This window comes from Talpa europaea (genome assembly GCF_964194135.1).
Source record: "Talpa europaea genome assembly, chromosome: 8".
NCBI lineage: Eukaryota > Metazoa > Chordata > Mammalia > Eulipotyphla > Talpidae > Talpa > Talpa europaea.
In genome coordinates, this window is record NC_140075.1 from 54,027,888 (window position 1) to 54,043,751 (window position 15,864).

The 15,864-nt window shown below is 51.3% G+C and overlaps 1 protein-coding gene across 1 annotated transcript in view; it reads right to left on the reverse strand.

Annotated features, from left to right (window-relative positions):
• The window catches only part of ITGA11 (integrin subunit alpha 11), a gene marked incomplete at its 3' end in the record, with an annotated part of 113,347 nt that extends 99,327 nt beyond the window's left edge, over positions 1-14,020 (reverse strand). Inside the window, exon 1 of the mRNA XM_084239535.1 lies at positions 13,798-14,020. Coding sequence (XP_084095661.1) covers positions 13,798-13,849 — 52 coding nt within the window. The 5' untranslated portion in view covers positions 13,850-14,020. The remainder of the gene's footprint in view (positions 1-13,797) is intronic.
• Positions 14,021-15,864: the final 1,844 nt, after the last annotated feature.

Below are 15,864 nucleotides of genomic sequence, written 5' to 3' on the forward strand. Positions count from 1 at the left end.
CTCATGTTTCCTGCTGCCTTTGTGAGACAACAAAGATCTGCCCTGGGAGGTGGTGAGCTCCCTGTCACTGGGGGGATGCAAACCTTGGAGAGTACTTGTCTGGGACGTTCAGGCTCCAAGATCCTACCAAGGCAGGTGCTGAGGTCCCTCAGAGGTCCCTGAAGCCCAGGACTCCTTAGGGACCTATAGTTGAGAACAGTCAACTAGGTTGTGTTCTAGATGAACTTGTTTTAAAATAGAGTTCTGGTTGTCAACTTCTTTCTCTTGTTACATGTGGCTTTATAACCAGAGTCGAGAATCTGGCTGAGGCAATGTTCACAGAACATAGAAGCAGAGCCCTGAAGAATTTCTGGAAACATGAAGCCTAGACATGAACTTGACCCAGAGATCCTCTTCTACAGTCCAAGGCTTTTCCTTATACCAGACTTGAAGGGTCCAGTTAGTGAGCGTGTAATCCAGCCCCAGGTTTGGGGTTCCACATTTACAACATTTTGGGTTGGACTAGTCTGGCTTATTTGGGCTAAGTCATGGTTGGTTTCAAATAGCCTTTCCTAAAAAATAAATTAAGAGCTGGGGAGGTCTACTCTTCTTTGAGCCATGAACTCCTCTGTGGGAATTAGTTTGCACTTATTTTACTGCCTACTAAGCTGAAGAGAGCCAGGGTCTGAAGATGAGTGGTTCCTGGCTGGGGAGTAAACTTGAGGTTGTGCCAAGATGCTAAAAGGGGTGTGTGCTGGGCACAGGGCAGGATGGCAGAAAGTGACACAGAAGAAAAAGTAAGGGAAGGAAGTGAATCGTGCCAGCTGCTCCAGGGGGCCAGGCAGTCTAGAGGAGAGTGGGGTGCTGCTGATAAGATGAGAGAGAGAAGTCCACAGAAATTTAACCATCACTTTTGTGGTTGGCCAGGAGGACTACCTGAAAGAGGAGGCTTTTCTGAAACTGCTAAGCTCCAGAAAAAGGAATGAGTGTCTTTCTACCCTAACTTACATTCACTAAAGAAACTTTTTAGGAAGCGAATTGGAGGTTTCCTCTTCTTTCATGGAGACAACAGAGTGATTTGGACTCCCCTTCTCAGTGGTTCCTTGCTCCCCACCACATCCCTCACCATGCCACCCCACTCCCAATGTTAGGCCACCCCCCTGTTAGTAAAATTTTGATCTGGAACTTTTGGCCTATGGTTCCACATAAAAATTCTCTCCACCATCATGAGTGGGTGCCCTGGGAAGATTCTTCTTTCTAGCCCCACCCCACCAACAAGGGGGATCAGGTCAGTGGGGCCAAGCAGTACTGCAGAAATGGCAAAGGACCCACACACCAGGTAGTGGGAATGTGTTCACACTGAGGTGGGCTGACCACAAGAGAAAATGGCCACTCCTGTTGCCTGACCACGTGCCAGTTTCTCTAGACACATCCTGGAGAGCTGGTCCTGGAGGGGGCCAAACCTCCAAGGAGAGAGAGCAGTTCAGAAATCATGCCATAGATGACTGGACTCTGGGTCCATCCCATGAAAGTCCCCCCAGTAAAACCTGAGCCCATCACACTTCAGGTCTGGATGCATGGGGATAGGGGAGCGGTATCTGCCCTTCCTGAGGGCTGAATGGTGAAACCTGAGTGTAACCCAGCATCCCCTACTATAGGGCAGGGAAGAGTTCAGGTGGGACAAGAATGACCATCACAACTTGACTACTGATGTATTTAATGGGTGCTAAAAATTGTGAGCAAATCAGAGCTGAGATTTCACAGTAATTATTGCTTAGGATGAGGTCAAGTGAAAATATTGAGTAGATTGAAAGTCAATTTAAAGAAAATTATGACATTAGAGCAGTCAAGGTGTTACGCAGATATGGCCCAGGTCATGAGGACAGAGGAAGGAGGCGGGCTGTCTTGTTTAGTGGCAGCAGTGGGACTAGGGCAAGTCATATAAGCCAAGAATTGCAGATTCTGGGGAAAGATTGCCTGGTTCAAATCCTAGACTGTGACTTTGTCATTTGGGTGACTTTGGGTAAGTTACCTAATGTCTACTTATCTCAGCTTCCTCCTCTCTAAATTGAAGACGAAAAGAGCACCCCTCTTATAGGGTTAACGAGATGAGTGCTTAGAGCAAAGTCTGACCATGGAAGCCCTTTACGGCTGCTGTATTACTGCTGCAACGAACAATTATTGAACACCTCATCCCTGCCACACATTTTATTTGGTGAATAACATTTCTAATTTTCATACTAACCCCATTAGGTCAGCAGAATATTTGCCATTACAAATTCTAAAGAGTGGATGTGACTTACTAAGGTCAAACCCAGTAGAATATGCCCCTCACTGGACCTCATCTGATGCAGACTTAGTCTCTCTGCCAGGGAGGCCATAACCTGGGGCCTGACACTCAACCCCTCCCGGCTCCTTCTGGGATGCAAAATGACATGGTCATGTTCTGTGGTATGTGGATGATGTCTGAATCACTACGCTTTTGTGGGAAACAAGGCATTTATATTCTGCTCTATCCACTTTGTTTCTTGGGAAGTGCCATTTTATACCCAGGTTTTCACTGTGTAAAAACAAGGCCACCCCATGTCTCCTTGGGTCTTATATGCAGCATGGCGCCAGTTGGGCCAGCAGGGCTGCCTTCTGTGAACTGATCTGCTCCTGTCCAGGCCTTCTCTCTTCCAGGCCCTCCTACCCCTCAGTAGCCCTCCTTCTCCGCCCTCTGCAATTTCCACCACCTTCTTCTTGTCTGGAAAGAAAACCTTTAATAACAAATGTTCTTGGAAGCATCAGGACTGGATGAATGCATGCCCCCCTGGGGGATGGTGTAGTAAGAAAGGGGATCAGAGAAAGGCTGATGCTTATCTCAAAGGGCATTGATTAATGGGGTGTCAGGGGTTGCAGGCTGGGGACAGCTTTCCACTGATTCATTCTTTCATTCCATAACTACTTATGGCTGGGCACTGCTGGGACTTTGGGATACACAAGAAAACACAACAAGCAAGAATCCTTGCTCTTGTGGTGCTAAACAAGATAAGTAAATAAGATAGATGATAATGGTATGAAGGAGGTGAAAGAGGTTATTTGGTGAAAGGGCATTCCAGGTAGATGAACCACAAGGGTAAAAGCCTAAGGTGCCTGATATGGTTGAAGAATATTCTGGGGACTGTGTGGGTGGAGCAGAATGAGCCAGTCAGGGAGGACTAGAGGATGAGGTTATAAAGGCAGGAGAGCCCTGTCACACAGGTCTCTTAGAATAAAAGAGGCAGCCCTGCCACTCTGGCTCTGGTGAATCCTCTCATCCCTCTCACCTCTGGCCTGTACCCCAGTTCTTGCATGCATGCATAAATAAAAAAATCTTTAAAAAGAGGCAGTGCTGGGGGCAGAGGGACCTGAATGAGCTGACTTGTGGCTAGTGGCATCCCTCTGGGTGCCGGGTGGAAGAGCCTTGGGGGACAGGTCAGATGCGGGAGACCAGGGGGGTGGTTGTTTTTCCAAGCCATGGGAATCTTTCTGGGTGCCCTCTACAGCAGCCCCCACATCCTGCTGGCCCCTGATCCTTGCTCTCCAGGCTGAGCTGAGGCGGGAAGATGGAAGGCAGAGCACTGACGCCAAGGATGATGAGGGACTAGCGGAACTTACTGGGGGAGGGGCTGATTTAGGTTTTGCCAAAACGCAGGCAGATCCACAATGAAAAGAGAGAGGGACTGTCTCTGTGACAATTTTGGCACATCCAGGATGATGGGGGGTGGGGGGGGTGGAGCGGGTTGTCAAGCCTGCCAGCATCGCTGCCCTGGACTGGCCTCATCATCAGCAATAAGCACATTCCACAGCTGACGCTTGGCTTGTGGTCTGGCCTGGCCGTCTTGTTGGTTTCTTCTACTCTGAAAGGCTTTTAAAATCAGAACCTGAGTTCTCTTTAAGTTTGGGGCATGAATCACTGCTCCTGGGCCTGGAAAGGGGATGGTGGGATGGGAGGCCCCATGCACCAGGGCTGCCTCTCATCCAGGCCTGCCTGCCACTAAGGCTTGTATGTGTGACAGGCTCTGGGGCAAACACTCCAAGGTGGGTTTGCCTTCAAACTCGGAGCCAACTTTCCACCTGCCCCAAGGTCCTGCAAAGTTGGCATGTTGAGACTGACTCAATTTCCCCCTTCTCAAACCAACTTGAAATCACCCACACTCTCCTCATGTCAGAGGCCCCACACCTTGGTCCCCCAGACACCATGATGCTGAGGAGCCCTGTTCTTTCTGCTCTCAGAGGTGCTTCCTCCTGCTTCATCTCACCACCTTCCCTGCAGGCTCTGTGTTCTCTCGCCTGGGTTGTTGCAGCTCTTATCACTTTATCTGCCCCCAGTGGTCTTGTCATATACACCCTTCCTCACAAGCTTCTCAAAGCACAGACTAGAACATGCCACCAGCCCCCTTCAAAAACCTTCAGTGGCTCCCCCATCTGCTAAATCCAAAGGCCTCAGCTGGCACTCAGTTCCTCTCTTGAACTCAGCCCACTGTCCTGTTCTTGCAGTTCCTTGTGGCACGTGTTCCAGCACCCTGCCATCCAGTATCAGATGGTTTGTCCTGACACACTCTCTACAATTCTAACATTCATAAATGATCTCTTTCTCACCTCTCAAGTTTCAGGGACTTTTATCTATATCTCTCTTTATTAATCCTTGGATATAATTATTTATTCAAAGATTCTTTCCTACTAAACCATAAAGTCCTTGAAGGATAGGACTTCGTCTCTTACGTTTTATCCCTCCCAGGGCACCTAGCGCAGGACCTGGCTCCTACAAGCTACTGTGCTGGGACCTCCTGGGGCTGTATGTGTAAAGAAATTTAAGGCATCTCTCTGTTTCTTAAACATCTTTCCATTTCTTTGGCTAGACAGTTCTCACATTCACTCAACACACATCAGTTGAGCACCTACTTCTCTAGCACTGTGTGAGAGTGGAGGATACAGAGACTGACAGATGAGATTCCTGCTCTCGGTCCAGGGGGACAGATGTTCAGGCATCGTGTTAGTGTGTGGTGGGTGGGTACATGGCATCTTGAGAGCCCACAAGTGGGTTTCCTAGGTCTGATTGAGGGGGTCAGAAGAGGCTTTCAGGAGGAACTAGAACCCAAGTAAGACCCGAAGAATAAGTGGGAGGCAGCCAGAGGAAAGGAGAGTGTAGGATGGGCCATGGAACAATGTGAGTGAGGCTGGAGAAAGCTGGTGTGTTTGAGAAGCTAAGCAGCCCCATCTGGGTGGGGCTTGGGGTGGGGTGGTGCTGCATGTGCTAAGTCCCCAATGTAGGGCAGTGTCCGCTGTTCAGGGTATGCTAGCTCTGATGAAGAGTCCGATCTCAAGGTAATGGCAATAGGAAGCCACCAAGAGTTTCAAGCAGTGGAGTGGCTACTGTGGCTGCCACTGAGAAAGATCTAGGCAGATGAGGGCAAGTGGGGTAATGAAACCTGAGCTTGGGTTGGGGGCTCAGGGAGGTCTCGGGGCACTCCTGCCTGCACACAGATGAGCCTCCTCTCTCACCCTGGTGGGGCATCCCTGTCCCACCCAGTCTGGGCTTCTCTTTGCTGGTGCCCCGCCCCAAGCAAAGTGCTTCACCGCTCTCAATGGCTTCAGTGGGGCCCAGAAATGCAGGGGCCCAGAAATGCAAATGACTAATAGGCTTGGTCTGACCCTTGTCCCCCTTAAGCCTCCGTGCTGGTCCGTCTGTCCATGGGCAGTTCTGACCAGGATCCTTGGCCAAATCAGTGTCCCTGCAGTCTCTCTTTGACTATCCTGGGTCTCCCACTTGAGCTCACACAGTGACCAAAAGCTTATGGCCTCATTGGGGACATAGGGAGGGTCACCAACAAATAACCTTCCAGCCACTAACTTTCACCCCTAAAATCTCCATCATGCTCAGCCTCTCAGAGTCTACTCCAAGTTGTGCCTCCCAGCTTGGCCATGAGTCCACGTCGCTTCAGCGGGTGATGTGGATGAGAGCATTGAGAGTCAGGAAAAGTGGTGACATCTCGGCTTCACCACTGACTCCTGAGCCTCTGCAGGTCCTTTCCCTTTCCTGGACAGCGTTTTCTGCTTGAATGGGGTTTGGGTTGAGATTATACTGGTGATTCTCAGATTTGGTTGCTCAGGAGAATTAGCAGGGAGCTTTAAAAAATACCCATGCTGGGCTCTACGATGGAGAGTGAAGCTGTGTGCTGGGGCTGGGTGAAGGCATTGGTCTGCACCACCCACTGTTCTCCTGCTCACCCTGGAAGGAGGGCCACTGGATTTGCTGGTTGTCTGCAATTCTGTGATAGACCAAGAGGGCAGGTCGAATGGGCAGGTGAAAAATAGCTGAGATTTGACCCCTTTTGTGTTAGTCCAGCAGGATCCAACAGTCCCGTGACCAGGGGAGGGCGGCAGATCAAATGTTGGCTTTTTTGTCTTCACCAAGGTGGTTACTCCAAAGCCCAGCATCAGATGCTTGAAGGTCCCCCCCCCCAAAAAGCTCTTGAAGAAGTCTTGGGCAGTAACTGGAGACAGAAGCATCTTCTGAATGTCACAGCATAAAATGATCCCACGCGGTGGCTGTGTGCCTTTAGGCTGCTCTGTGGCCACCCTGCTGCCGCTAAGGACTCTGGCACTTTGCATGGTCCTGCCGTCTGCGTGATCTTTGTCCTTCTGGCCCCACCATGTCCCTGCAGGCAGAGGCTGTTCCTTATCTAATTAGGAACCCCTAATTAGATATCTGGAGGTGCCTGGGCTTTAGTGGATGTTCAGAACATGCTGATCAAATCGACAAGTCACTCAGTTTCTTCATCTGCAAAGCGGGGGTGATAGGGGCTTCCTTGTCAAATTACAGGCTTGGGGGGAACCACACAAGCAGGGTCAGCTTCATGGTTTATCACCTGTGTGGTTTGCTCTGGGGCTCACATTCAGAAGGGTTCCCACTTGGTTTTATACTCTGCTGTGGCTGTCTTGAAATTTTTAATAATGTTTGAACAAGAAACACTGCATTTTCATTTTGTACTGGGCTGCACAGATTATGTAGTGGGTCTTGCACATGTGGTAAGTGATGTAGAGAACTCAGAGAAGAACTCTGTCTACAAGTTATTTACGGAGCTCTCTGACTGCCGCCAGTCACTGCATATGAGGGGCTCTGAGCTCCAGGGCAAGAGCAATTCCCTGGAGGGCGAGGAGATGGATATTGCTGTATGGCCTCTTACCTGGCAGGAGGGAGAGGTAGTAGCCTGAGGACCTGCGTATGGACCTGACCGAGGGGAGGGAGGGTCAGGACTGGGGTCACACACAGAGGTCTATTGAGAATGATTTCAATGATGTTGTTCTAATTGGCTGCCACAGATATAAAATAAAAAATCCACCATTAGAACATCATACCTTTGGTGGAGGCATTGCCTAGTCCTTAAGTACTGTTGATGGGTGTGTCAAATTAGGCGAATAATTTCACCTCTGGCCAGAAGACCTGCCCCTGAATTCTCAACGTGATCTTATGAAAATCACAGGGAATCATTCAACTAACCCCATCTAATGGACATGCAAGCCTTGGCAGAGCCTCTGGCCTCACCTGTTTTGACTGATAGAATGAATATATGGGGTTTTTTTTTTTTTTTTCAGACTGTCAGAAGCTGTACCCACTTGCCCATTTCATGATTTTTCCATGACCTTCATGACCCCTACCCTCCCAAACTGCAGTGTAATAGGCCCCAGAAATCTGCAGGGTCAGGATTCTGGCAGCCTGACCCAGCTTTGGGGGAGAAAACAGCGCCAGTGATGGGGGCGGGGACACCTTCTCTGTGTCATCCTGTTTGGAATCCCTGGAGTACATTGCTATAGCAACTTGCTTAACTCACCCCACATGTCATGTGGAAAAACCTCTGCCCACTTAAGAGCAGCATCACCCAAGCCGCAGACTGGCTGCTTCTGTGTTATAGGATGAAGCTGCCCATCCCCCACAGGGCTGGGGTATGCGTATCTGATCAGTGATGGACTAGTGGGCTGAGCAGCAGGACCATGCCAGGCACATATCCCGGCTTCCACTACTTCATTTGCTGGTTGTCCTGAAGTTCCAACTTTAGCCCTTTATTCTTTTGATGGAGGAACAGACCAGTTCAAATGCAAATCCCCTGAGGTAGGAGACATGAAGTTGTCACCGCTCATTCATACTTTTCATCATGAGCACACTTGTTAGGCCTGGAGCTCAGAGCAGGCTTTGACAGGGAGAGTGGGAGCAGAAGCGGGGAAGGAGGAGCAGAAGCCCTACAGGGACCCTGGGGATGAGCTGGAGTGGGCCAGAGTACGGGGCACTTGGGAGAAGGTGGCCGAGCTCCTGTGGACCCTGAGCTGGGAGGCAAGTGAGGGAGAGAAGTCCCTGCTTTACAATACACCCTGTGGGGACCACATCTTGAGTATGAAGGCAGGAGCTGCCACTCCTGGGTGCCCCTGGAAAGGGCCACTTGGGTGCTGATCTCATTTTCTCTACAGACCGCTCCTCCAGTGAGGGCATCCTCCAGGCCCATTTTCCCGCAGAGAGTTCATGCCTGGATTAAGAGAAGTGGCTTTGGGTTCAGACAAATCATGACTTTCTTTTACTCTACTGGCATGACCTTGGACAAGTCATTTGTCCATTCTCCTGCACAACCTGGTGATCGTAGTAGTGACTTCATGAAACTCTGGTGGGGCTTAAATGAGATGTGAGAAAGGGCCTGACATGGTGCCTGGCAGCCATCCATGATGCATGACGGGAAGGGAACTGCTACTGTTAACTCTGGGAGGGCCTGCTGTAGGGCTACCAACAGCTGTTCTAAGCACTCCATATAAACGAACCCTGAATAGATCATCTACCCCCACTATGAAGTCACTATCCTTCCCCATTACAGCTGAGGAGAAGGAGGCCCAAAGGGACTCTAGGGCCACCCAACTAGAGTGAATTTGAGCCCAGGTGGCTGGGCTCCCAGGCTGTGCTCATACTGATTGCTACTACTTCTCGGTAAGCATTTGGGTGAAGGGGGATCCCAGAGACAGAGACACAGGAGGGCTTTGACCACACTGAATTTCCCCTTGTGACTCCTTCCGGTCATAAGTTTATAATGTAAAACCCTTTATGAAATTGGTGAGGCATATACAAGATGTCCAATGGTAATCTTTCTCGTCCCTCTGTTCTCACACTGGTAACAAACTTCTGGGTGTTCAACTAAGAAATCAAAGTCAAGACTTTCATGATGGAGTTGGGGATGGTACCTGCTGGGGGACCATCTGCAGGGGGACAGCTTCCCACGGCAAGCACTCCATGTGTGTGCACGCATCACTAGCTCATGATCACTGTGGGGAAGGTAGTTTCAAGTGGCTACAGATCCTTGATGTTAGCCCATGGTTTGCAGGTGGTGGAGTAGGGGTCATAAGTGATGAAGACAAGAAGAAATACTATTTTTGAAATGTTAGTGCATTTTGAAAGCCTGTTTTATAGCTGATGGTCTCCAAGTCAGGCAGAGGCTGTGGCTGCTTGGGGAAGAACATGACAGCGTCTTTCTCTTTGCAATGACACTAGAATGATGTTCAATTTTGATTCCCACAGTAAGACCTTGAAGACTGCAGAGACAATAATCTCCACAGTCAGGTATATGGAGAGAAAAGAGAGTTTTGAGAATCCTCTAAACTCTCTTCTGTGCAAGCAAAGCAAAGCCATGTCAGCTTAGAACACAGTCTTGTCCTCAGTGATGACAGGAGAGGATGGAAGGGAAGTTTCCCACTGCTGAAGGAAGGAAGAAGCTTTCACTACAGAAGAGGAGAGAAAGGATTCAGAGAGGGAACAATTAAGGTGATTTAGCATCTGATTTCCTCAAAGGCCCACAACCCTAAATGGTGGGAATAATGAGAATGGTGAAGAGATAGACATCTCATCTCTGGGGGTCTGCTGGAGGATAGAGATGAAGCATGGCAAATAAGTAGGGAGAAGGTGATATTCCCATCCTACCTTTTTACGGTCCCCAGGGCCTGCTGTGGAAGGGTCTAGAAGTCCATCAGCTATGGGAGCTGAGAAGTTTGGCTGATAAAGAAGCTCACACTGAAGCAGAGTGGGCTGGGGCAAAGTGACAAACTTCATCTTCTCTACTTTCCCAAGCTGGAGAGCAGGGCTTGGACGCTCTCAGTTTGTGCTCATCAGTGGTCCCAGGTACTGTGCCATACAACATACTTCTGCTGAAGAGAGCTGTCTCCCACAAGGATACCCAAGGGTCACCCCAATGGTATAGGCCGTCTCTCACATCACAAAACACTCACACCAAGATTAAATTGACTTCAAGACAGCCTCAAGGGCAAAAATTCCTGAGTTTCCATTATAATCAAGACTTTGGAATAGATCTTTGGGGGAAGGGCCAGGGGAGTTTAGGTTTATCTAGGGTCCTGGCATATATGTCTCCTCTCAGTTGCAGTATCTCAGCACTTCCTCTAGACTTTTCTTACGGACTTGAGTTGGAAAGTTACATCTCTGTGCATCCTCAGATCTCTTACTGAAGGGTCAGTGCCTTAAATGTTGCTGCTGCTGCTGTTTATAATGATGGAGAAGAAAGGCAACCTCCTTGCCTTGAGAATTTAATTTATGCTTGGAACTTTCTAAGCACTGATATACATTTGCTCATTTGCTCTTAGGATAACTCTATACATTCTATTACTATTCCCATTTCGGAGGTGAGAAAATTAAAGCACAACAAATCTTAACTAGAACCCAGATCCATTCCTGGCAGGGAGAACCCAGCACCTTCACGTGCACACTATGTCTGACCTCCCTGTGTCTTTATAGTAGATAATTCAGTAAAGACTGGGTTTTTAGAGAATTATCAGTTCATCAGCCTTTCCTACAGATGTGTTATGAGAGCAAAGTTCTGATCAATGGGATCTGCTCTCTCTGAATGTCAGTTACAAAAATCTTTGAGCTTGTCTACTTTTTTCCTGACTTTCTTGACAGTTTGACCCATCCCATCACCCTGTCCAGGCTGTAGAAGGAGTTTCAGAAAGACAGAGGCTCCGACTCATGATGGCCTCACTTTCAACATGGCCCCCTGTTCAGCCAAACTACTGTCACCAGTATGCAAGCTTCCTGGTAATCCTCACACTGAATTTTTATGATGCAGGAATGCAAGATTAACGTCAATCTTGTTCTGGAGCCAGGGGAGTGGAACCAATGACCCCTGCGGCCCTTTCAATCTCCAGAGTCCAGCTGATCAGAGTCACTTGTGGTTTTAAAAGTTACCTTTTTGTTCCTAGCTAGATCTAAGAAATAGCATGGTAACATAGAGCAGTCCCACTTTAAGTCTTTTCTATACTCCCACATACTCCTTCAAAGCTCAGTTCAAAAAAATGACTCTTCCTCCAGGAAGTCTTCCTTGATTACCTGTCTAGAACTGAACTTCTCTTGTTTGAATCTCAGCCCTTAGCTTCTCTGTACTATTCCCTCCCAGTTCCTCTATTTTGCTTTCCCTGGTCTTGCCTCATTCTCAACTACAAACAGGACCCAGATTGTACACACGCTTGGGCCCTATCCCTAGCCCCTTGCAAGCAGATGTTGTTCTAACAGTGATTGATATGTTTCGTGAATCCCATGTTTCAAGAACCCAAACTGACTAGGCTTAGCTCAGGGGTGGTTTTCTCCATATAAAGGGAACTCTGAGTCACAAATCCTGTCCCTGTCTTTTACTCCACTCCTTTACCTCCTTTTACCCCTTCTTGAGTAACAACATTAACAACCATGGACTTGGCCCTAGTGTTACATACTTTTCTTACAGTGCCTCACTTAACTGCCCACTCAACTCTATGAACTCAGGTTTTTCTGCTTCTCTTTCACAGAAGAAGAAACCTGTTGGAGAGCCTGCATAAGCTGCCCAAGGCTGCTAGACTGGAAGCCAGGTCTGATTTCAAAACCCCAGTCCTTAGCTTCCTGAGGAGACTGTGTCTAGCCCTGGAGGCAGCCATCGCCACTGCCTGAGGTTCCGGTGGCATGGTTCCACCTCTCCAGAGTGACCCAGGAGCACATTCCCTTCCCCCAGGGGGCATCTCCTGCTCTCTGAAGACACTTCCCAGAGTGCCTTAGACTTTCTGTCTAAATGACCTGAACCTCTTGCTGCTCCCTTGTAGATGGATGTTGATCTGGGAGCAACGCTTTCCTTGCCCTCCTCTCCCCCAATTTTGGGCATCAATCATTTTACTTGTAGCTCTTGGCTCAGAACTGAACTCCACCAAGTCCTCCCAGAAATTCCACTATAGACAGACAGGGCGGTGCACGTGTTTCTAGCGGTTCCCTTGGGGCTGTGGTGAGGGAGCACCGGCTGACGGTTCTTCACCTGTGCTCCCCGAGGAGCTTCTCCTGCTACTTCTGCTTCTGTAGGGTAAGGAAAAATGTCAGGCTTTTCTGCCCTCCTGCCATCCGGATAGATGATGGATCCTTGCGGTCCTGAATGCATGCCTGATGGCGAGTACCTGGGGTAGGGTGTGGGCATAGGTAGATGGGATTTACCTGGGCTAAGACTGAACTTTTAAGGTCCGTGTCACCGGGACGCCAGCAGAAGCCAAGAAGCCGAGAACGAACAGAAGCCAAGAGAGAAGCAGAGAAGGCCGGAGAGCCCAGACAGAGTGAAGACTTGCTGGGGGCTGGGAGGCCTGCCAGCCTCCCGGCCCCCCAGCACCCCTGCCTGCCTTGTACCTGGTAATCCCAATAAAAGACCTGCAAAAAGCCACTGAGGACTCTGACTCCTCCTTTACCAGGTCTGCTGGATCCTAGAAAACCTGCACTGTGTCTTCCTGACCTTTACAGCTTCTGACTCCAACCCCAGCACCGGCCCCCACCTCCAGCCTGGAGCCCGCACAGAAGGGCAGGCCGGCCAGGCTGCCGGGAAACTTGCGCAGTCCCTAGAACATCACAGCTGGAGGCGCCGCGAGTGGCGAGCGCGTCCGGGTACCCGGTGTGTGTGTGGTGGAGGGCGGGGGTGCGGGTCTCCTGCCCCAGCACCGAGAGACCAGGGCTGGCCTCTAGCTCCTGGCCGGCACCAGGCCAGCCCGAGGTTCCCGCTGCGCCCGGACACCTGGAGTGTATTAGGCGGCGGCGCGCGTCTCGGCTGCAGCGGTTTCCTCGGGATTAGTGAATAATTACATAATTCGGGGCACGGGGCGGGGGCTATGCCCAGTCTCCACCCAGTGTCAGGTAGCGCTTGCCGGGGCCCCGGACCGCGGACCCGCGCTCTGGCCGGGCTACCCCTGGCCCCCACCCAGAGGCAGACCGTGCAGGGGCTTAGCCACGTCTCTGGCCAGGGGGACTCTGGGTGGCTTTTGGCTCCCACATCTCCCCCAGTCTTCCGAGGCCGGCGCGCGGCTCCCCAGTCTTTGGGATGTTTCCTCCGCTCCAGGCTCCAGCGCAGCCCAGGCAGCGCTCGCGCCCTCTCCCCTTCCCTTGCCCAGGAACTGGCCCTCCTCGCTCCCCGGACGCTCGAGTGTCCCTTGCGGCGGCGCGTGAACCCCAGCGTGGCCCTTGGAGGTCCCCAGCGCGTCCCGCGGGGCCAGTAGCCCTCGGGCGCTTTGCAATTTGAGCTCCTTCAACTCTTCCCAAACACACCAAACTCTGCCGAAGTCGCCTCCGTGCGCCTCCCTCTTTGACAAAACTTGCGGGGGCCGCTAGATTGCCAGGAGTTCCCGCGGGACCCCGCGCCCCAGATCCACCCGGGTCCGACGGGAGAGGCGCGCCGCGTCCCCTTCCCGGCAGCGGGGTGCGGGGCCCCGGCCGGCCAGAGGGTCTCCCCGAGACCTGGGGGAGGTAAGGGGGGCTCGTACCTGTCCACAGGCTGAGTGCCCAGGCCACCAGGAGCCCCCTGGGCAGGTCCATGGCCCGCGGAGGGGCGGCGGGTGCCGGGCGCGGGGCGGCGGGCCAGAGCGGCAGCCTCGTCGGCGGGGCGCCCGGAGCCTGCACTGCGCGCGGCCGGCTCCCTGACAGCCGCGGCGCGGTCAGAGGAAGTGAGAGGGCGGGAGCCGCGGGGAGGGGCGCGCGGACACCGCTCCACCGCTCGGCGCTGGCGCCCGGCCAGGAGCGGCCCCTCCGCCACCTGGGCAGGCCGAGCGCTGCGCCTCAAGCCCGTCTCCAGATCTCTCCTCCCCCTCCCGCTTCTGCCACCCAGAAAGCCCTGGAGAAACCCTCCTGGGAACCGCTTCGCCCACGTAACCCCTCCCTCCACATCACCACCACCAAATTCAGTCTGTTCCGGAAAAAGGGGTTTATATTCCCATTTCCCAGAGAACAGAGCTTCACAAGGCTCAGGGGGGCACCTAAGGCGATCCAGGAAGACCCGCCACGACTCAGGTCTCACTTGACCAAGGGAAGCGGATGTTCCTCAAAAGTCCTGGTCCATTCTGAAACATGCCCCACCCCCAGCCTCCCCAGGCCCTGAGGGGGTTCAGTGCTGCTTCTGACCTTCCAACAAAGGCAGGACCCCGCCCCCAACCCCAGCCCCAACATCCACATCTGCAGGGTCTAAAGCATCTAAAGCATCCAGGAGGACTCTGTGCCCACTTTATCACACGAGTGAAGCTTCTCTTTGGAACCCAGCCTTCCCTCCCTGCGCTTCTAACCACTCACAACGAAATTCAATGCACGTTTGTTGCAGGAGCTTTAAATCAGCCCCAGGACCACAACCTGTGCAGCCAAGAGACTGAGGCAGAGGCTGGGCAGTGAGTATGGTGGAAGGTAGTGCCAAGGTTCCGCATCACCTTCTCAGAAACCCTTCTCTCCCCTCCCGTGTGCGCACCAGGTCAGGCCCCCAGATATAAGCTCACTCCTCTCTCTCTCTCTCTCTCTCTCTCTCTCTCTCTCTCTCTCTCTCTCTCTCTCTCTCTCATTGTTTCTTCATTATGCTTAATAGAGAAACTAGATGTCAACTGGTGTAATCATTTGCTTAACTTTTCTCTCCGTGTCCTGACTGAAACAACATCAGGGTGGAAATCTTGTTTGGTTTACAACTGAGCACTTAAGCTCCAGCACCCAGTAGGTGGTTGGTTGGATGGGTGAGTGGATGGGTGGATGGGTGAATAGGTGGGTTGGGAGGGTGAGGGCAGTGGATGGAATAAATGATGGATGAGTGGATGACGGGTGGGTGCACGCGGGAGCGGGTGGATGAGTGGAGGGATGAATGGATGGGTAGGTGAATGGGTGGGTGGGCAATGAGGTGGTATATGGAGAGTGCAGTTTTCTGTCTGGAAGGGATTGGAAGTGCTTCCTAGAGGAGGTGACATTCAGGCTGGGTCCCTGTGGATAAGATGGGTTTGGAGAAGGTCCAGGTTCAGACAAGTGGGCATCAAGCATACCTCCTCGACATAGAAGTTTCTTGGTAGCCACCCTGGTTTTTATTTCAGTATCCTCATCGCTCCCACTCAGTCACAGAATTTGGGAAAAGCAGATTCCGTGTCAGGGGAGGGTGTGTGTATGTGTGTTGGGGGGAAATCTCTCCTCCCCCTGTGGTTTAGACTGACATGAATTAATGTATTGCCATCCCCTGGTCATAGGTTTTTGTTGTTGTTTTTTTAAATATCCAAAAGGATAGGGTTATTAGGAAAAAGAGAAAGGAAAAGAGAGGCACCTACACGGTCACAGCAGGTAGGCGAGCTGCCCCTGGTCATAGGTCTAAGAAAGAGTGATATACAAAGGAAGTTTTTCTGGGAAACTCATCTTTTTGTTCTTTTAAAGAGTTTCTGGAATGAAGGGACACACTAATTCGCTGTGTCCCCCCAACCCTCATCCCTACCCCAAGTTTCCTCCCAGACATAGTCATCATGCAGGCCAGGAAGTGGAAAAGGGGCAGGGTAGGGAAGGGAAAAAGGACGTCTGGCCTTAAGGTGAGGCAGACACTG